The sequence below is a fragment of the Moschus berezovskii genome, chromosome 7 (assembly GCF_049115385.1).
Source record: "Moschus berezovskii isolate FMDL1 chromosome 7, NW_MosBer_1.0, whole genome shotgun sequence".
Lineage (NCBI taxonomy): Eukaryota > Metazoa > Chordata > Mammalia > Artiodactyla > Moschidae > Moschus > Moschus berezovskii.
The window spans coordinates 110,011,031-110,032,770 of record NC_142466.1 but is presented as its reverse complement, the minus strand read 5'-3'; the positions used below and the strand labels follow the sequence as shown (position 1 = coordinate 110,032,770).

The following is a 21,740-nucleotide window of genomic DNA, read 5'->3' as shown; positions in this document are numbered from 1 at the left end:
TTATCTAATTATCCATTTTAAAAAGCACCTTCCCATCCATGATGTTAAGAAGGTGTCTCAGGCCCCAAGGACCTAAACCTAGGCCCAGTTGAGGGTTGGGGGCTGGCTGTCTTAGATGCTCACACATTCCAGGGAGGCCCTAGCTCCCAAGCCTCCTCTCCAAGTGCCGCCTGGAGTTTGGGAGGCTGGCCTGGACAAGAGGGAGAGCCTGGAGCCAGCCCCCTCCAGAAAGGCTGAATTTCCATCTACCTAAGTCAGGGGCCCCCATTGCCTACCTGGGTCTCTCTCGGTCCACTCTGCGACCTGACTCATCAGTTTGAACACTCATATACACTGTGCCCTCAGATATCAGGCTCCAAGGTCAAGCTTGTAAGCTGCCCTGAAACCATCTTCAGGAAACTCACTTGGAGGCAAGGCCTCCTTGATCACCAGCTGATGAGCTAAGCTCTCTCCAGATGCCACAGCACTGAGCCCAGACCTCTGCATTCAAACCTGTGTGTTTGTGTGTGTGTTCAGTCACGTCCAACTCTTTGCAACCTATAGACTGTAGCCCGCCAGGCTCCTCTGTCCATAGAATTCTCCAGGCAAAAATACAGGAGTGGGTAGCCATTTCCTTCTCCAGGGGATCTTCCTGATCCAGGACTGGACTTCTCTGTGTCTCCTGCATTGGCAGGTGGGTCCTTTTGAGCAATCCCAAATCCAACTAGAAACCCAGCTCCTCCTGCCTTCTTTAAAACCCCATCTTGCCTCAACCTCCTTGTTCCTGAATTAATATTATCCTTATAAAAACGAAAACCTCTTCTACTACAATTTACGTTTGTTCACTTGCTGTGGCAGACATTCTGTTACTTAATTCAATTCTCCCAGTGAACCTATGACATAGGGAGGAAGGAAAAACACAGCTGTTACCATCTTTTAGATGAGAAAACTCAGGCTCAAAGAGGTTACGTCGGCAGCCCCAAGAAGTGTCGGGATTCAGAGTCTGTCTTCTGCCTTCTCCAGAGCCTGCGATCTTGCCTCCTTTATTTAACAGTATAGGTACATTACAAAGAATGTGAGATACTCCTCCTAGTTTTTATTTTAGGGGATCGATAAATCATTGGCGATGTTGCTAATGGAGAGTAAATGAATATGAAAAGCTCTCCCCCTGTTATGATGCTAACAGGAATAATAGCTACCATTTACTGAGTACTCACCATGTGGCAGGTTCTGTGCTAAGTGCCTTGGACACAGTATCTTATTGAATCTCATTTAATCACTGCAACAACCCTATAAGGTAGGCCTCAACAGCCTCGTTTCAGAGATGAGTATGTGACTTGCTCAGATCGCTCAGTTAGGAAATGGCAGGGCCAAGATTCCAGCATAGGTCTTCCTAACCCCAAAGTGCAAATCTTAAATTAATGGAGCCAGGATCAAATTCTCTGCGGATAGTCCCCAACCCATGTGGCCTTTGACCCCATGCCCCTGGTACAGCCAGTCGTAGGCTGCATCTGTCTCAAGGATTTGCAGGGGCTGAGGGACACATGTCCAAGGAAATTAAGGCCCCAGGGCCGAGGACTGCTCAGGACCATCCAACCCACTTGATAACTAACCAGGACCTACTGCTGGGGAACAATCAGAGCAGCCGCCCGCCACCCACACCCGCCCCAGGCAGTCGGCGCTCTCTCAATGCAGACTGGAAAACCGTCCCTAAAAGCCTGACTCTCTGGCCCTGGTTTCTTCCCTGGACACCACCTGCGTGTTAGGAAATAAAGAGAAAAACCACTTGCTGCAAATGCCAACTAAGACACGAGCCTGGAGTTCTCCGTGGGTTTCAAAACCACCATTGGCAGGCCTGTTCCGGGCCGCAGGGCAGGCAGGGGATCTTGTCTTCCATGTGTTACAGACATGCCTCTTGTAAAGAGCAGCCCATTAAGAGAAAAGAGAGGCTTCTGGCTGCCTGTGAGCTTCAATCCTCCAGCCCCTTGGGGTCGGATCACCTGACACTTTACTGAAATAAAAGGGCCCGGATCAATACGCCTTCATCAGTCTTTGGAGGGCTAGGAGGTCACAGCTCCCTGGAAACCAAGGAGCAGAAGTGCTTTTCTCTGGGAAAAATAACCCCAGCCTGGCAGGAATAGCTCTCTTGGCATTAAATAACTGGGAGCCTCATTTCAGGCCCCACTGGAAAGAACTGGAATCCAGATGGGTGAGGCTGGAAAGGCAAAAGCTCTGACACTTCCCAGACTGTCTCCCAGCCTCTCCTAGGCTCCTCGCTCGGCTCCATGCCAAACAAATTCATGCCAGCCCTGAAACGTCTCCACCAACTACTTCCCGTGCTTGGTGGGGATACGCTGACACGGGAGGATACTGATGCCTTTTCAGACCTCAAATGGCCATCCCAGGCTTCCAGGGTCCCCAGCTCAGCTCCAATAATGTCCACTGCCTTTTGGACTCCCTGCTGTCCCCTGAAGCTAAAATCTCATCAACTCTTAGCCTCAGGGGTCTGGTCACCTAAAGGGACATGCCTGGAACTGAAGGAATGATCTTCCAATCACAAACAACATGCAAATTCCTTTTCAAAAGGGTGTACTCCTCTTGGGCAGCCAGTGCAGCCTAGGCCTGACCCATAACGTGCGGCCAGTGCACACTCTCCCACAAGATGGACAGTTTCCCAGGGCTGTTATTGGGTAAGACAGACAAACAGAAGCAGAGGGAAGGAATGGGTCTAACAAATCCCTGCTTGTAACTAGTAGCAGACTCATATGAACAAAGGTATAAGGAGTAAGAAAATTTGCTGAAAATTGAAAAAAATGTGTATGGCTCAGTAGTTCTATTTTTCCATCACCAAGGCCTCCTTTGATTAAACCCCTGGGTAATGATATTTTTGGCCACCTGACACGAAGAGCTAACTCACTGAACAAGACCCTGATGCTGGGAAAGACTGAAGGCAGGAGGAGAAGAGGGTGACAGAGGATGAGATGGTTGGATGGCATCACTGACTCAACGGACGTGAGTTTGAGAAAACTCTGGGAGATGGTGAAGGACAGGGAAGCCTAGCATGCTGCAGTCATGGGGTTGCAAAGAGTCAGACACAACCGAGCGACTGAACTTCAACAATAAATGATATTTCATCTCCCAAAACACATCAAGCAATAAGCTATTTGCCTCCAGTTAGCTCAGCAAAGGCGCAGTGTCCAGCTGAGCTTCTGATGGGGCTGGGGTAACCAGCCTGAAAAAAGGAGGAGCATCCAGCCCACTGAGTGGGTGTCACTCCAGCCCAAAATTCAAATGCTGGATGGTTTCTTCCACATGTATTCTCTGGCCCAGGTAAAGGTACAGTTACCTTCAGGCCTTTTTAAAACACTGATAAGACCCTGCAGGAGGGGGATGCAGGTGGCGCCTTCCAGAAGGAGAAGAGGAAAGAGGTGGGCACGAGATCAGGGCCCTCTCTAGAGGACTGTTGTTGTTAGTCGCTCAGTCGTGCCCAACTCTTTGCGACCCCGGGGACTGCAGCCCACCAGGCTCCTCTATCCATGGGATTTCCCAGGCAAGAATACTGGAGTGGGTAGTCATTGCCTGTTCCAGGGGATCTTTCCAACCCAAGGATAGAACCTAGGTCTCCTGCACTGCAGGCAGATTCTTCAGCCACTGTGAATAGGGCGATGCCTGACTTGACAGGCCACCTCCTCACTGTGACCCTCTCAGGGACTGGAGACCAGGAAGTCCTCAGCAGGAGACCACAGGGCCCTTCTTTCCCCTGTAAGCATTTTCATGTCCACTGCTCTTCCACACAGAGGTAAGAGCCACGGGGCAGAGCACTCTGTCCCATTCCACAGAGCAGGGTGCGGCCATCGTGGAGGAGGAGGTGTGGAGACAGCCTCAGAAGCCGGCACGAGCACCCAGCCCACCATCTTCCCGCCAGCCCCGGGACACAGAACCCTCTCCTCAAACTCAGGGGGAGGACTCACCTCTGCGAGATATAGCACACAGAATTTCAGGTCTTCTGAAGAACCTTTGAGGGAACAGAAAGGAAGACTTGCATTAGAATTGGCTACGGAGTCTCAACCATTCGCTTGAGCACCACCAGCTCTCTCACCCATAGGGCTGTGTGCGGTACTTCCTGTAAAAAGAGGAAGAATGGGCAGGCTCTCGGGGCAGCGCAATCTCAGGAGGAAAGCCCACTTGATCACTAAATAGGTTGAGGCACAGCTGTGAGGCCTCTGCCTGCAGGTCAGCCTGAGCCAAGGAATGCTGAGCTCTCCCTCCATGAGAGGTAGCCAGAAGCAGCCTCTGGGCCCCAAGCGCGGGGTGCAGGGGGCTGTCAGCCATCCCAGGAGGCGTCTTTCTCACCATGCCCCTGGCGATGAGGGACACGGAGGCAGCACACTGCCTTTGTCGTTTTGAAACGCCACAAGGAGCCACCGAGGAACGCGTGGACTATGTGGGCTCTGCGGTGGGGTGACGGGGATCCCCAGTCACAGGCTGGGCGGAGCCTAGAGATGGCTTCCCAGCCCGGCCCAACCCCTCAGTGTGTTCTCCTTGAGTTTTCTGACCCTTGGTCTATAATCCAACCCTCAACCACTCACCAAACCCTCTGCACCTGGGCCGCAGCTGGGAGGCCTGCCAGCCGCTTGCCCCTCCTCCAGCAGAGCAACTGGAACGGAACACCCACCCTCGGGCAGAAGGTGATTTGATCTGCGTGCTTCAGCAACACAAGAGCCAGGAGATGAGCTCCAGCTGTCGGGGGAAGGCTTCCTGGAGGAGGACCCTTTTGAGCTTGAACTCAAGATGGGAAGAAAGGGCACTCCGGAAGCTGGGAACAGCATGAGCAGAGGTATGGGGATGGAGAAGCACCAGCTGTGCTCAAGGGATTTCCAGGGTAAGGAAGCCCCGCCTCCTCCTCCAGGCTGCCTTCCCTGACCACTGCAGGTTGCTCCTAAGAACCTGGCAGCCCTCCCCACGGGCTACTCATCTAAGCACAGGCTGGGGGTTGTTAGCAACTTCCTGTATTTCAGTCATTCGACCTTAGCGGGCAGGCTATCCTTTTTGGGGGACATAACCACACAGAGCATACAACGGCAAACACTAAACCGCCACAGAGCTTTAGCACACCTGGTACCAGGTGCCACCCACGGTGCCGAAAGCTTCATGTGCATGAACCGGACCTTCGTGACAACCCCTGTGAGGTCGGGGGTGTGCTCACCCACGACCCATGTGAGAAAACTGAGGCAGAGGGGATGAGTAACCCGCCTCAGGTAGAAGGGGGAAGAACCAAGATTTATACCCAGGAAACCTGGCCACAGCGGAGAAGGCAATGGCAAGCCACTCCAGTACTCTTGCCTAGAAAATCCCATGGATGGAGGAGCCTGGCAGGCTGCAGTCCATGGGGTCGCTACGAGTCTGACATGACTGAGCGACTTCACTTTCACTTTTCACTTTCACACATTGGAGAAGGAAATGGCAACCCACTCCAGTGTTCTTGCCTGGAGAATCCCAGGGACGGGGGAGCCTGGTGAGCTGCCGTCTATGGGGTCACACAGAGTCGGACATGACTGAAGTGACTTAGCAGCAGCAGCAGCAACCTGGCCACAGAGCCCACACTCTGAACCACTGCACACCCACCTCTCAACGCTCACCACGTATGCCTGACCCAGCCCCTTGTCTGCTTGAGGAAGCAGGACCAGTGCTAGGCTCAAAGCAGAACCCTCAACAGACACTTGAATCACAGAAATTGTCAAAAAAAAGAAAAAAACCCAAGAAACCCAAAACCAAAATCTGTTGCAAAGTAAAAGTGGCAAGGAAAAAACAGAGATTTTTTTTTTTCCTAAAAAAGAGAAAAAAGTTTTCTATTCCTAAGAAAAGTAGTAAATGAGGCCCTCATGTGGGTGGAGGCCAGGCCCTCTTGGAACAAGTATACCGGCAGTTTCCTGGGCAAGTCTATCCCTAAGGCCAGGGATGCCAGCCAGAGTCAGATAAAAATAGCTCCTAAGTAAATGGGGGTTTGCTTTGGACTTAGAATAAATCCTTCTGCTTCTCCCCACCTAGAGATGAGCTAGTGGGGGGAGCGGAACCCTGCATAAGAAGTCAATCATGTTGAAGAAACCTCTAATTTCAAAGCTTCTGCCAGTTACTTGCGTTGCTGAGGGTGGAGACAAGGGGAGGTAGTTTCTTTTGTTTAAGAAAACAACCAGGATGTTTCCTTGACTTTTCAGAAGCAGACTTTAGTGCCAAGGGAGAAACAAAAAGATCTGTGTAAGAAAATAACAGAAATTTGGGTTTTAGAAGCTGGTGGTGAGAGAAGAGAAGGTTCTAGAAGGGAGGGGAAAGCCAGCATGCTGGGATCCTCGGGGAGACAGCAGGCCAAGGTCGGGGGGATATGACCTAGGACATATATTCCCAGTGGCAAGGGATCACTGACAGATTGCCTTGAAACTTCTCCGTGCTTCGATACCTCCCACCCCCGTACCACACCCCCACATTACTGCAGACCTTCACTGACATCCACTCCCTATCCCAGCCTTGTATTGGCAGCACTCTGGAAGAAGGACAGAATGGGGGCAGCACTCAGCATGGCTCAGAGCCTCACATAAGGACAGCAAGGCTCAGAACCCAGGGGTGCCTGTAAGGGGCTGCAGCTGTGGAAAGAGGAGGCTGCAGGGTGGCTGAGCCAGGAGAGAAACCTCAGCCCACCCGAAACCCTTCCAGAACCCAGGAGTGGGCCCTGGACTCTCCAGAGTACGGACACGGGGGCGAGTGTAAAGGAAAGGGGACACGAGGCAGCTCATGTTTGGGCTTTCCATCCAACACGCCTACCCCTTGCACCATTCTGAAGTTTAACAATGAGCCACTTGGTTTCTGGGTGAACCCAACCAAGGAATGTGGGCCGTGGACCATGGGCAGTAAGGTAGTGGTTTAGTCGCTAAGACATGTCCGACTCTTGAGACCACATGGATTGCAGCTTCCCAGGCTCTTCTGTCCATGGGATTCTCCAGGCAAGAATATTAGAGTGGGTTGCTATTTCCTTCTCCAGGGGACCTTCCCGACCCAGGGATCAAACCCACGACTTCTGTATCTCCTTCATTGCAGACAGATTCTTTACCAAGTGAGCTACAAGGGAATGGGCTAAGCAAGGGTGATCCTCAATCATGGGCTAGGGGAGCCCAGAACTGGCTTCCTGGTCCAGGTCTGACCCCTCTGGCATTTTCCCAGAGCCCTCTCAAGCCTGGCCTTAGATCCCAAATCAACCAGTTACCAAGTCCTCTCCACCCGTGAGACAGGCCAGGAGGGCTGTTGTCTCCATTTTCCAGATGTAGAAACTGAGGCCCGGGGAAGCCAAACGCCTTGCAGAAGGCAAGCAGTGGGCAAATGGCAGAGCTGAGACTTGAACCGAGGACCGCCTGCCTCCAAAGCCCATTTCTGACCTCGAGGCCATACTCTGTCCCTCTCCCGGTTTACTCATCTGTCATTTCACCAGGCCAGGCTCCTTAAGTGGGACTATGTCTCTGTCTCTGCTACTACCCTGGCGGCCAGCACTGAGCGGGGCTCTGAGGAGAGGCTCAGAAAGTGTCAACCGACTAAATTTAACTCCAAGCGCTCCTGCAGCCGGGACCCAAGCCGCTGAGGCTCCAAGACAGGGTGCCTGGGCTCCTCAGGGAGGATGGGGAACCCAAGAACCAGCTGGACATTTCCAGGCCATCCTGAGAGACCAGAGCAGGTCAGGAAGACACACAGTGGGCGGGATGCGGGCCGCCTGGGAGGCAGAAACACAAAGAACAGCAAAGCCAGTGGGCGGCAGAGGCAGGAAGAGACCACAATGGGCCCCGGCTGACCGGAGATGTCCCGATTGTTAGGGCCAGCTCTCCGCCTGTTCCCATTACACTGCCTTTCAGCCCTGGCTGAAGCTGGGCAGGAGGAGGGAGGGCAAGGTTTACGTGGCCAGCAGCCGGAAGCAAGGGAGGTGTGCACGCCGGCCCCCAACCCCGGGCCTCGCTTCCCGTCTCCCTCCGCACCTTCATTCATTCACCCAACAAGCATTCACTGGGCACCCACGATGCTCTGTGCCCGGGCCCAGCCCTGGGAGTGGAATTGGCCAGCGGAGCCAAGCACCCTTCAGACACATCACACGGACAGTCCTTGTTCCCTGGGTGGGGCAGACTCTCCTCTGCCAGGGAACAGCCCTCGCCAGCCCCAGCCCACAGGAAAGGCTGGGTGTGCTCAGTGTTTACCGTCTTCTCTGCCCCAAACTGAACTCCCCACATATGTTGATTTGAAAGAGACAAGAAACCTTAGGAGTCACCAGCAATGTTAATCAGAGGCCCTTCTGCCAAGAGAGGCTCCAGATGAGGCCGCAGATACATCTCCTAAAAGCCAGCCTCGTTGCTGCAGCGAGTCTCTGGGGGCGTGGCGGAGGCGGGCAGGAGTGTGGACGCCAGGACTCAGGACACTGGGCCTGGCGGCTCCTACTCCAACGGCTGGAGAAGGGATCGCTGGGCTTCTCCAACCCCAGGACCCACAAGGCTGTCTCAGGGAGTGGGGGCAGGGGAGCAGGCAAGAGCTCCACAAATGCCTGGAAAGCAATCCAAAACCATCTAAACGCTGGAACATGCACGTTGAAAGCTCAGTGTCTCTGGGCCACTTCCTTTGCTCCCAGCAGTCCCCAGGCTCCATGCAGAGCCATGCTTGCTGTGTTTGCTGACGGAGACTGCTGGAGAAAGGTGAGGCGCTTCGCACCAGAACATCTGGCTGTCAACCCAGGACAGACACATGCACACGGACATGCGTGCGCGCGCACACACACACACACACACACACACCTCTCACATGACAACCCAATAAGCTCCAGTGGCTGTGGGCACACACACCCTCACATGACAACACACACACACACCCTCACATGACAACACACACACACACAGTGGCTGTGGGCATACACACACACACACACCCTCACATGACAACACACACACACACACACACACCCTCACATGACAACACACACACACACAGTGGCTGTGGGCATACACACACACACACACGCTCACATGACAACACACACACACACACACACACACCCTCACATGACAACACACACACACACACCCCCTCACATGACAACCCAATAAGCTCCAGTGGCTCTGGGCCTCTCTCCTGAGCAGGGCTGGCCGTGGCCACCCCAAGTCTCCAGCCCCGGGAGGCCATGACTACACAGGCGACTCAGCATACGGGAGGTTTCTCCACAACACCCTAAGGCCTCACACCACCCACCCTGGCCAGCCGCCACCCAGTGGTAGATGGCACTCACCCTGCCTCTCCCTTCAGGCCTGGGGTTGTGGCCTCCAGGAAGGGAAGATTCAACCAGTTCTCAGTGGACTCCACCCACCCCGTCTCCCCAAACTCCGGCCCAGGCCAGACGTAGAGGCCAGATGAATGGGCGCTGGCCATCTTCTCACGGCAGTCTCAGGTCCGTGTGGGTGTATCAGGGCTGGGAGGGAACGTGAAGGACTGTGTTCCAACCCTGGCTACTGAAAGAGAAACTGCAGCCCAGAAAAGGGAGAAAGAACCAGCTGACGCTGTTCCCCAGGTTAGCAGCAATGCGGAGCCCAGGAGCCCCCTCCCAGCTATCACCCTCAGCTCTTCCTCTGCCCTATGGCTCCCAACCCCCACCCAATGCACAGCCAGTTTGTAACTCTTCTTTCCCCTCCCTCCTTATTGCAAGAGGCTGAGCAGACCAGGGTCCTGGGCTTGCAGGCCCCAGACATGTGTGGTGAGCACAACAGAACAAGAGATGGCTCAGACGGTAAAGAATCTGCCTGCAATGCAGGAGACCCGGGTTCAGTCCCTGGGTCGAGAAGAATCTCTTGGAGAAGGGAATGGTTACCCACTCCAGTATTTTTACCTGGAGAATGCTATGGACAGAGAAGCCTGGTGGGCTACAGTCCATAGTGTCGCAAAGAGTTGGACACGACTGAGCTACTAACACACTTTTCACTTTGGTTCTTATCATCAATCAGCATGTATTACCTAGTACAGCCTCCCACCAGCACCCCTCAAATCTGACAGGGTCCTAGATTGTGTGAGCCAGGGGTGGGCAGGCGTGTGAGTGCATGTGTCCAGAGGGTGGGAGGAACATGGGAATGGGTGTGCAGGGGAAGCTGGGTGTGAGGGACAGCGGGGAGGGGAGCGCAGCAAGAAGTCAAGGGCAAAGTCTCCCCCCTCCCGCAGGCACTGGGGGGCTCCCTGGAACCTCAGGATCTGAGCTGAACTTGCTCAGAGGGCTGCTCCTCACCACAACCTTGGTCAGGCCCAGCCCACCCCACAGGAGAGCCTTGGTCCCCAGTGAGGTTACTTGCTTTTTCCCCTCAGTGGCCACCTTGCTCAGTGGGCAGGAGGAAGCCAGAGGCAGAGAAGGAGAAGTTGTAAGTGACTTCCTGTGGGGCTGCGGGAGTAGAGGTTCTCACACGGCCTGGGTTTCTAAGGAGGAAGAGCAGTCGGGGCACCGAGCACGCAGGCCGGGTTTGCAAACAGGCAGGAAGTTTTCCTGGAGCACAAGCCGTCAAAACAGAATTCTTTTGCTGGGTAATGTTTTCCTCCCTGCCCCTGCCACCCGGGCTCAACTAGGTCTGGTGTTGTTTTCATAACCTGGGAGAGGAAACCGAGCCCCTTTCAGGAGAGACCTCGGGCGCCAAACCAAACCACTCAACAGATATTCCCGCTGGTTTCCCGTTCCCGAGTGGAGGGCAGGGCAACCGAGGCAAGTTCGGGTAGACACTCGGTCCACGCCCCCACGTGTTCCTGCTTGCCAGCCCCGGCCAGCTCGTTGCACCAGCATCCTGGGCTCCGGCCTGGGCCAGTGGCTGGGGGAAGCAACAGTGGTCTCCTGTCCTGGATGTGTGTGGTGAGTCGGGAGCCACGAGCACCGCCTGGGTGCACGGTGTGCGCCAGTCACTTTGCATAAACAACCAAATTTAATTTAACCTCTACCGCAACCTTCTGAGATGCTACTGGGATCCTCACTCTCACACGGGAAATGGGCTCCGAGAGGCCCAGGAACTCGCCTGATAAGGGCCGAGGGGCCGGGCCAAGATTGGAGCACAAGTCTGTCTGAACCCAGCACTCTTCCCACTCCACTCCCGAGCCTTCCCAAAACCTCACTGGAGCAGAAATCTCCCTGCAAAGTTCAGGGGGTACAGCAGGGACTACTAGCCTAGACTAGAACACCAGTGACTGAGAGCCAAATCCACGGGCGGGGCCTGACCACACAAGCAATCCGTGTTGCCCAGACCAGGAGGAAGACTCAGGGCGAGGGCGGAGGCAGTGCAGGGCATCTCGGGCAAGCACTCACCTTCCTGCAGCTTCACGCTCTGGAGGTAGAGGGGGTTCCTTAGGACGTTGCAGCGGCCCGGCTCATCCTCCTTGGTGAAGAGCAGCAGGTCTGAGTAGGCAAACAGCGTCACCTGCATGGTGAGAGAGCAAACAGAGCCAGCTGCCCTGCTGTCCCAAAGGCCAGAGCCACAGGCTCCCCTGGAGGGCCAGGGAACAAGTTGCCATCGTCTTGTGTCTCTGTCATCTTGGGCAGAACCAGGAGCAGACACTCAGCATGCCTGCTCCTCATAGTGGGAAAAACTAACAGAATAATAACCAGCCTTCATCCTCAACCTCCAGGCCTGATGACCTCTGCCTGCCTGTCAACATAGCAAATGGATGGGGAAAAGTGGAAACAGTGACAGATTTTCCTGGGCTCCAAAATCACCTCAGATGGTGACTGCAACCATGAAATTCAAAGACACTTGCTCCTGGCAAGGAAAGCTATGACAAACCTAGACAGCGTATTAAAAAGCAGAGACATTGCTTTATTGACAAAGGTCTGTCTAGTTAAAGCTATGGTTTTTCTATTGGTCATGTACAGATGTAAGAGTTGGACCATAAAGAAGGCTGAGCACCAAAGAACTGATGCTTTCAAACTGTGGTGCTGGAGAAGACTCTTGAGAGTCCCTTGGACAGCAAGGAGATCAAACCAGTCAATCCTAAAGGAAATCAACTCTGAATATTCATTGGAAGGACTGATGTTGACGCTGAGACTCCAATATTTGGCCACCTGATGCAAAGAGCTAACTCATTGGAAAAGACCCCGATGCTGGGAAAGATTGAGGGCAGGAGGAGAAGGGGGCAAAAAAGGATGAGATAGTTGAATGGCATCAGTGACTCAATGGACATGAGTCTGTGCAAACTCCAGGAGATAATGAAGGACAGGGGAGCCTGGCGTGCTGCAGTCCATAGGGTCACAAAGGTTCAGACATGACTGAGTAACTGAATAACAACAAGCCTCTCAACAGCCAGACACCCCATAGGCCCACTTTCCTGACCAAATGCCTCTGCAATCTCCAGAGCCGGGCCCTCGGCTTGGAGCCACCTTGAGCTTCAAGAGATACCACAGTCACATGCATCCTCCTCTAAGTGTCTGGCTGAAAGAGCACTAGACTTGGAGTCAGAACTCGAAGCTCCTGTCCCACTAAGTAGCCGTGAAAACTTGATGAAGTCCCCAAATCCCTTCAGCCTCAGTTTTCTCATGCAAACGGGGAAAGTCCCTGCCGGGCTCCCTACTGACTTCTTTCACAAGCTCTGTGTAGACTATGGATTGAAGCATCATGCCATATGCATGTTCTTAGCAAGCTCCTTGCAGATCATTTCAACTGCATCCATGCACAGTCACTTCCAGAAAAAGTCAGTTACTTACACTCCAATACAGACATGCACAGAACTTTTATCTCTTTGATGCATTAGCTGCTCCAAAAATAAAGGAGAACAATATTTTTAGACATTATAGGTAAACCACCAGGCATGCTCCACATAGTTTTATGCTAAAAAAAAATCCAGTTGATCCTCTAATGCCAGTAAAGATTACACTGAGCTTTGTTTTGCAAATCCTGCAGTGGCCTTTAGTCAAAAGCAATAAAAAATCCTATTTTAGATTCTCTGAAGAAAACAAAATATTATTAATTATGTGGACTTCCCTTTGAGGTATCAAAATCTGACATTTTACATCATCTGGAGTAGGAAGAGTCCGCCAGAGGGTCGGCATGTACTACGGAAGGGCCACAGTGAGTAAGCGCTGGCTTGTTGCTCAAGTTTAGATGGTCAACATGCTGCCATTTAGCTGTCAGACTGTTAGAGATGACCTAACAACTCCACCTCTAAGACTCTGCTGCTGCTGCTAAGTCACTTCAGTCGTGTCCGACTCTGTGCGACCCCATAGATGGAAGCCCACCAGGTTCCCCCGTCCTTGGGATTCTCCAGGCAAGAACACTGGAGTGGGTTGCCAAGCTTATAGAAATTCTTACAAGGTAATGAAGATCTAAATAAAATGCTAAGTTCTACCTTAAAAAAAAAAAGAAATTCTTACAAGGACATATAAATGTGAACATGTAGGGATGTGCTCAGTAGCATTTTTGTAACGAAAAAAAAAAAGAACATAAATGCCCATTAAGAGAAGATGAATAAACTAAATGATGCTACCTTCATATGGTAGAATTTTATGCAACTATTAAAAGAATAAAATAGAGCTATGTGGGCAGAAATGGAAATCTGTCCATCATAAATCAGAATACTGCAATGTGCAAAAATACCTAGCACATAATCCAAATTTGTAAAGCAGAACTGTAAATCTGTCTATATTTTTGAAAAATATTTATTTGGCTGGGCTGGGTCTTGGTTGTGACATGCGGGACCTCTATTGCATCATTTGGGCTCAGTAGTTGTGGCCCCGGAGAAGGCAATGGCAAGCCACTCCAGTACTCTTGCCTAGAAAATCCCATGGATGGAGGAGCCTTGTAGGCTTCAGTCCTTGGGGTCGCTAAGGGTCAGACACGACTGAGCGACTTCACTTTCACTTTTCACTTTCATGCATTGGAGAAGGAAATGGCAACCCACTCCAGTGTTCTTGCCTGGAGAATCCCAGGGACGGGGGAGCCTGGTGGGCTTCCGTCTATGGGGTCACACAGAGTCGGACACGACTGAAGTGACTTAGCAGCAGCAGCAGCAGTTGTGGCCCATGGGCTTAGCTGCTCAGCAGCACGTGGGATCTTACCCAGATCTCCCATCTGACCACAGATGGAACCCATGTCGCCTGCACTGGAAAGTGGATTCTTAACCACTGACCGCCGGGGAAGCCCCAAAAATCTGTCTATATTTCTACATACTTTCGTGTCTAAGATACTCACCACAGTCTTCACTGTGGGGGGGAGGATTTTACTTTATACATTTGTTTGATTTGCATTATTTGGCAATGAGAACCTGTTACTTTTATAATTTAAAAACACATGTTTTTCTTAGGATGACTTGGCACACAGAGGTTTGACAGAATCCTGGCCACTGAGACAACAGAGGGCACCCTTGAGCAGGAGGCTCCCCGGGGGCTCTGGCTTCTCTTATGGGGACCGAACAGGACTCCTGAGCGCTGGGCCGGAAGGGATCCTGCTGGGGACCCTGTCCAACCCCCTTCCCATCACAGCCCTGACCCAACACGGCCCACAGAAATCTCCATTTATTGAGCACTTACTTTCTGCTCGGTGGATCCTGACTTGTAAACATCATTATTGCCCTCTTGGATAGAGGAGGACCCTGTATCTCTGAGAGGTTAAGTGACCTGTTGGAGGCCACACAGGCAGGGACAGACCAGTGCCCAGGTCTGGCTGACCCCAGAGCTCTCACAATGTGGGGAGGCAGCAACATGCCTACAGCTGTCCCATCCCTGAATGTGAAAGAATCCAAGCTGGGACCCAGAGAGAGGGGCGATGGAGACAAGACCATGAAGCTAAGGGAGGGGACAAACACGGGCCAGAGTTCAGAAGGATTTTAGGTGTTGGTTCCTGAGAAGAAGACGTCAGCATCCAAGCAGCGGAAAAGAGAAAGGCTCTGCACTAGGCGCGCACAAGGCAAACCCTCAGGCTCCCCTGACCGACTGACCGACTCGGTGGAAATCTGGGCCTCCGGACCCACAGGGAAGCTGGCAGGGGAGGAGTCAGAGGAGACAGTCTGTGAGAAGCCTAAAAAGTCAAAAAAAAAGAAAAAACCCAGCCCCAGCCCACGAGAGCCAGCTGGAGGGCAATTGGGAAGAGCCACAAGCAAGGTGAGAAAAGACCCAGGCCGCTGCTCTGGCCCAGATTCCCAGAGCTGAGAATGTGGTCTAGACAGGAAGTGATTAAGGCCTGAATGAAGAATTTCCCCAAAAGTCGGATCAGGGAAAGGACAGAGCTGGCGCACAGTGGGAGGCAGGGCAGAGAGGCCAGCATGCCCGGGGAGAGCAGGTGGGCCCCTCTCCCAACTCCCCAGCATCCCACGAGAAGTCACGGCAGCCCACAGAGTGGTGGCATCCATCTCCACAGCACAGTGACCGGCTTGCCTCCCACAACAGGCCATGGGGGCCGCCAGGTGGTTCCCCACACTTGCTCCAAGGACACTTCTGTTTTCCCAAAGGGTCAAACCTTGAGGGCTTGTTTGGTTAGGAAACCCTTGCAACTTAAAGGATCACTAATCCCACGTGGCCCTAACCAAGCTTCTTCCCAGCAATCTTACCTAAGGGCAGGTTGGCAAAAAAGATCTTGGTGCCTGAGTTAATGGTAAGCTCAGTGAGTCAGCATGTAAACTTAAGGTGTGTCCCTGAGCCCCATGGAGCTCCTGGAACCTCCAACACAGGGCCTGGCTCCACTGCAGAATGCTCGATAACCAGTATTTAAATGCAGAAACAAGGCTGTGCCCAAACGCTGGTTTGGTCCCATGGCACATTAATCAGGTCTGTGAATTCTGGGAGCAGGTGTGACGAGGGCAGTTCAGGGTGTGGGGTTGGATCAGCTTGTGGAGCGTGCCCAGAGAAGAGAAGGGGCAAAGAACCAAGGGGGAGCATTCCAGGAGGTGAGATTTCTGTCGAGCACCAGGGAGAGCCTGAGACAAATTAGCACTCTCTAGTAAGAAAACCCAGAGAAGGCGATGGCACCCCACTCCAGTCCTCTTGCCTGGAAAATCCCATGGATGGAGGAGCCTGGTAAGCTGCAGTCCATGGGGTCGCAAAGAGTCGGACACGACTGAGCAACTTCACTTTCACTTTTCACTTTCATGCATTGGAGAAGGAAATGGCAACCCACTCAAGTGTTCTTGCCTGGAGAATCCCAGGGACAAGGGAGCCTGGTGGGCTGCCGTCCATGGGGTCGCACAGAGTCGGACATGACTGACGTGACTTAGCAGCAGCAGCAGCAGTAAGAAAACCACTATCCGGAGGGGCTGCCTCTGCAGACTCAAGAACAGGCTGGAAGACAATCAGCGGGAAAGTTCCAGGGAAGCAGTTAGAACGGACGACTCCTGAGGACCCAGCCTTCACTGTGATTCTCCAAACTTCTCCAAACTCCTCTTGAATTGCTTTAAATTTTTGGCCCGAATAGCATGACAGGCTACCAAGATCCACATATTTGCTTCCTATCATATTTCAAGAAAAAGGAATGATTATTTTTACTTGTCTTCAAATCTCTTCTTTCAATCTTCAGAAGGGGTCTCTTAGTTCTAGGGCTCCAAAGATCCACTGGATGAAGAACTTTTGGATAGACTGTTAACTATTATCAGACCCTGGCTTCAGCTTCTGTTGGTTAATTTGTTTTTAAACAAACACATCAGAGGCAGCATGGGATCCAGGAAAGCACTGCTGAGCCAGAGAGATCCCAAGTGCTAACTGTGGCTACATCTTTTTGGAGCCTTGAGACGCTTACATGCATGCTAAGTCGCTTCAGTTGTGTCCAACACTTAACGACCCCACGGACTGCAGCCCACCAGGCTCCTCTGTCCATGGGATTCTCCAGGCAAGAATACTGGAGTGGGTTGCTGTGCCCTCCTCCAGGAGATCTTCCCAACCCAGGGATCGAATCCATGTCTCTTATGTCTCCTGCATTGGCAGGCGGGTTCTTCACCCCTAGTGCCACCCTGGGAAGCCCATTAGGTGCTAGTTAATCTCACTGGAGGCTTAGTTTCACCTACTGATTGGGGTCAAATATTCCTCTCTTCAGGAAGCTGCAAAATTAATCAGGATCAGGATTTCCCTGGTAGTTCATTGTCTAAGACTCCATGCTCCCAATGTAAGGGGCCCAGGGTTTGATCCCTGCTCAGGGAACTAGATACCTGTTCAGGGAACAAGCCGCAACTAAAGACCTTGAATGCCATGATGACCCAGCACAGTCAGATTAACAATTTAATATTTCAGAAAAAAAAAAAAAAGAGTTAACTGGGATCAAGTATGGAAAGTGAAAGTGAAGTCGCTCAGTTGTGTCTGACTCTTTGTGACCCCATGGACTATACCTACCAGGCTCCTCCCGTTCACGGGATTTTCCAGGCAAGAGTACTGGAGTGGGTTGCCACTGCCTTCTCCAGGGGATCTTTCCAACCCACTATTCAGATGGGAAGACTGAGGAGAACCCCAGTCTCCCGCATTGTAGGCAGACACTTTACCGTCTGAGCCACCAGGGACCCAGTATGGAAAATGCGTACACAATAAGGCTATACAAGAAGTGTTTAATGTTTGTAGGCTTAATGATGAGTGAGTGAGGGAAGAAAAGAGCACATTTGGACATACAGGTGTACTCCAGGGGGACTTCCTGTTCTTAGAACTGAAATCCCCCTCAACAGATGAAGTTTTACTCCCATGGAGGCAATTCAGAAGCTATGCCAAGGTTCTTAAGAAAGTTCCGGAAGAGGAGGTCCCGAAATGTGGTAAGCGACACCAGTGTGGTGGAAATAAGCCCGCGGTCTCCCCAGGGAAACCCCCTTGAAAGAGACAATGCTGACTTGGAAAATATGAGTTCTGGTCTGCTTGTCGAACAAACGAAATGACAGCAGCCTGCTTTCACTGCAGCTACACAAAATGTCCCAGAATGCTGAGGCCGAAACACCCTTCCAGATCAGCCGACCTCAGACCCTGCCATGGCTGCCTGAGACACACACACACACCCACTATTCAGATGGGAACACTGAGGGAGAAGGAAGACGTCCTAAGTGAGCCAGCAGCGAAACAGAGCTGGCTGTAATCTTTCTGCCTTCAAGTTTCCTGATCTTTCCACCACCCAAAGCTGCCTCTCAACTCAGCCAAACCACACTCCCAGCTCTGAATCAGGGCCTGATTGGCAACAAGCCCCCATTCTCTCTTCAAGGTTCTCAGGAAACCAGTCAGATCCCAGGGTTCCAACCTCTGTTCCCAAGTAGACTTAAACTCACGAAGACTGAGCCGGAACCTGGCCAACTCTGGGGACTGTGGAGGTGAGCGCAGTCCCCCCAGTAAGAGATAAGCCAGGGTCAGCTCCCAGGAAGAGCGGCATGGCCTCCACACCCAGGCCTCTGTTGGCCGAGCTAGAGCCATAGAGAGATCACAGACTTATCCCTCAAAAGGGGATTTGTGGTTTGGGTTAATACACACTCAGAGAACCCAGGTAAAGCATGGTCTTCTAAAAATTCTCTTTGGCTAACAGCTTTAATTTTCTCACCCATAAAGTCATTCGTCACAGCTGGGAAAACCTTCTGACCGCCAAAGATAGACTATATAGCTTTGAGAGGTGGTGAATTCCCCGTCACTGGATGTATCTAAGGAAAAGTTGGGTAGCCATTTGGTAGAGAAGAGCACGGAAGATTTTCCAGGTCTTTCCTACCCTGACTGTACAATTCTGCAACCATCAGGAAGAGGGGAAATGTAGGGGTCTGGAAGATGGCTGGTGAAGCCCACCAGAAACCTCACCCGGGGAAGGCGAGTGTCTTACCTCGGCAGCCTTGTTTCGCCCCTCGTACAGCAGCAGCTCCTCCGACAACAGGAGGGTCCGGGCGGGGCTACAGAGATCTAAAGGCTGTAAACAAAGGCAATCGTTCAAAGAGGCCTGCTGGAGAAGGTGGGTGGGGGCGACGGGGAGGCAGCCTGCCAAAGCCAGCCGCAGAAGACTGCGAGCCCTGCCCCCACACCCCAAGAACCCACACGCCCCCTCACACACGGACAGAAAGACAGAGGCGCTCGTCCTGGGCGGAACTGCCGCTGCAACCTTCCCCACCAGCCTTCACACACTTGCCGCAGGAAGTCGGACCACATGGCTGGGCCTCCCCGCCTCCCCAGCTCCCTGACTGCACTGAGCTCCCGGGCCCTCCCAGCCCCCACACTCCCTCCTCTGTCCTATTCATGCTGTCAGGCCCAGGCTCTCAGGACACCTCTGGCAGTATCCTGAGAGCCTCAGGTCAGGTTTGGTCACTTGAGTGCCTTTGAAGGCCAGGTCAATCCCTGCTCCACATTCATTAACACACTTGAGTTCACTGACTCCTTCTCTGCTGTCAGTTCCCAGGGACCAAGTCTCACCCAAACCTCTCACCCCACTCCATGACCCTGCCCCATACCCACTGAGGAGCCCCACCCCCCAATCCTAGTGGTAAAGAACCCTCCTGCCACTCCAGGAAACATAAGAAACGCAGCTTCGATCCTTGGATTGGGCAGATTCCCTGGAGGCGGGCATGGCAACCCACTCCACTATTCTTGCCTGGAAAATCCCATGGGCAGAGGAGCCTGGTGGGCTACCGTCCATAGAGTCTCATAGAATCAGACACGACTACAGTGACTTAGCACACACAGAAAGCACATATAGGCGTTAAAACTAAAGAAAAGCAAGGAAATAATTATCATAAACTCAGACTAGTGGGTCCATCTCTGGGCGAGGAGGGTATTATATTCAGGAAGAGAGACACACGGCCTCCGGGGTGGTGGCAATGGTCTAGGCCTTTTTCTTAGCGGGTATCTACTTTATAGTTACTCATTAAACGCTCCATTTAAGTGTTATGCCATTTTTGGCTTATATATTTTACAACTCAGAAGTTTTCATGACTTTTTAAACTAATTTTAATTTTTCGGTAAAAATTTTAAAATGAAAAATAGGCCCTGTGGATTCCAAGACCTTTGTGGTTACATCCCAAGAAAGAGGGGAGATGGAAAGAACGGCAAAGGGCAGACCCTGCCTACAGAGCTGTCTGCAGAGAAGCACACCACCTGCCAGAGATAAGCTGCGCGTATCCTAAAAAGTAAGAATTCAAAGACTCATTGGCCAGTGACAGGCCCAGAAGGATGCCAGGGAGAGCAAGGCAGGCATGGTCAGAAATTAAGCTCTTGGGGCCATCCCTCCTCTAGGCTGCTGATGAGAGGATAAACTGAGAGTCTTTCTGAAAAGCAATTTGTCAAAATATGTATAAGAACCTTTAAGGTGTTTATGACGGATGACCCAGTCGTTTCACTTCTAGGACTCTCTCCCAAGGAAAATAGCGAGAGGCAATTCACGCATGAGGATTTTCATCACAATTATTTACAATAACAAAAGAGCAGACGTAACACAAGTGTCTGAATAGAAGAGAGGATGGTTAAACAAACATGAAACATCCACGTAATAGCGTCCAACCACTACAAAACACAGACTCAAAGAATATTTAATGATGTAGGAAATGTTCATGCTGCAATTCTTGTTTAAAAAAGGCAACAGACTAGAAAGTGTACAATACAGTCTGGGGTTTTTAATAGGACATGCACAGGAAAGATATCAAAACACTCACATGGGTTATATATGTGGGTGATAGAGTAAATAAAGGTTTGAAAATGGAGAGGAAGAGAAGGAAAATAAAAAAAAATAGGAGAAGGGAAATCTAAATAGTCTCAGGCCACCAGCTTGTACCGGCCAGACGTGTTTGCTAAGACCAAGGAGATCAGACAAGATGCCAGACCACGAGGCTCGCTTGCTTGGTCGCCTCCAAACAACAAAGCGCTGGAGGAGCCAGGAACGGAAGCCTCGGCACACAGGCCCCGCAAGATACAACAGGCAACTGCAGTGTGCCTGCAGTGTGCCCGGAGAAAGGGGAGCACGAGGGGGATGTCAAGCCTTGATGTCGAGCCCTTGATGTCAAGCCCTTGATGTCGAGCCTCCCTGCCCCCACTCTCCTGCTCCTCCTCCTGGAAGCCTCTGCTCCCTCAGCATCCCGAGCCCTGAAACATTTTGGCATTCCCCCGGTCCTGGAACGAGACACCATCTCCAAGTCCCAGGGCGAAGAGGCCCCCCCCTCCTCCCCCAGAGGGAGCCCTGGGGGTCAGCCGTCAGCTCACCTGGACGAAGACAGGGAATACCAGGACCTTGGGGGCCAGGGTGACGTAGGTGCCATAGCTTGAGTGCGGGCTGTGCGGCCGCATGACGGGGCAGTTCTGGTAGTTCCCGTGGCCCTTCATGGTCTGCACCGTCTTCATCAGCCGACACTTCTTCCCCAGGCCCGTGTAAGACTTCCCTTTACTGGGACTCCCTGATTCTGTGCAACAGAGATCGGGGGTGCACTGTGAGGCATTTCCATCCCCCCGCCGCCACCCTGCAAAGGCATCGCCTCTGCAGAAACAGGGCACACGGTCTCAGTCCATCAGTTGCCATTTCCAACGGCATCCACCTTGAGCCCGGCCCTGAGCAAGGTGCTAAGAAGATGGGCAGCCCTCAGAAGGAAGTCTCTCTCACACTCTGGGAGGGATGCTGACATGCAAACCTCCACCTCCAGGGCGAGGAGGGCAGGAACTGCCAGCTATGACAAAGGCGGCCCAGACCTGAATCAGGCCTATTGGTTTGGCCTGGTACTTTCATAAATCAGAAAATCTCTCAGACTTGAAAAATCAGAAGATCTGACCTCACCAGGCCCACAGACCCACATCAAGATCAATCAGCTGGACACTCCGGGTGACA

At 52.3% G+C, this 21,740-nt stretch overlaps 1 protein-coding gene across 7 annotated transcripts in view; it reads right to left on the bottom strand.

The window, feature by feature from the left end:
• The window catches only part of RGS3 (regulator of G protein signaling 3), a 139,003-nt gene that overhangs the window by 65,970 nt on the left and 51,293 nt on the right, over positions 1–21,740 (bottom strand). For all 7 annotated transcript variants that reach the window (XM_088838297.1, XM_088838293.1, XM_055427634.2 and 4 more), the window contains 4 exons: positions 21,125–21,321; positions 18,765–18,848; positions 11,324–11,435; positions 3,951–3,994 (listed from right to left, as the gene is read on the bottom strand). In XM_088838297.1, coding sequence (XP_088694423.1) covers positions 3,951–3,994; positions 11,324–11,435; positions 18,765–18,848; positions 21,125–21,321 — 437 coding nt within the window. The remainder of the gene's footprint in view (positions 1–3,950; positions 3,995–11,323; positions 11,436–18,764; positions 18,849–21,124; positions 21,322–21,740) is intronic.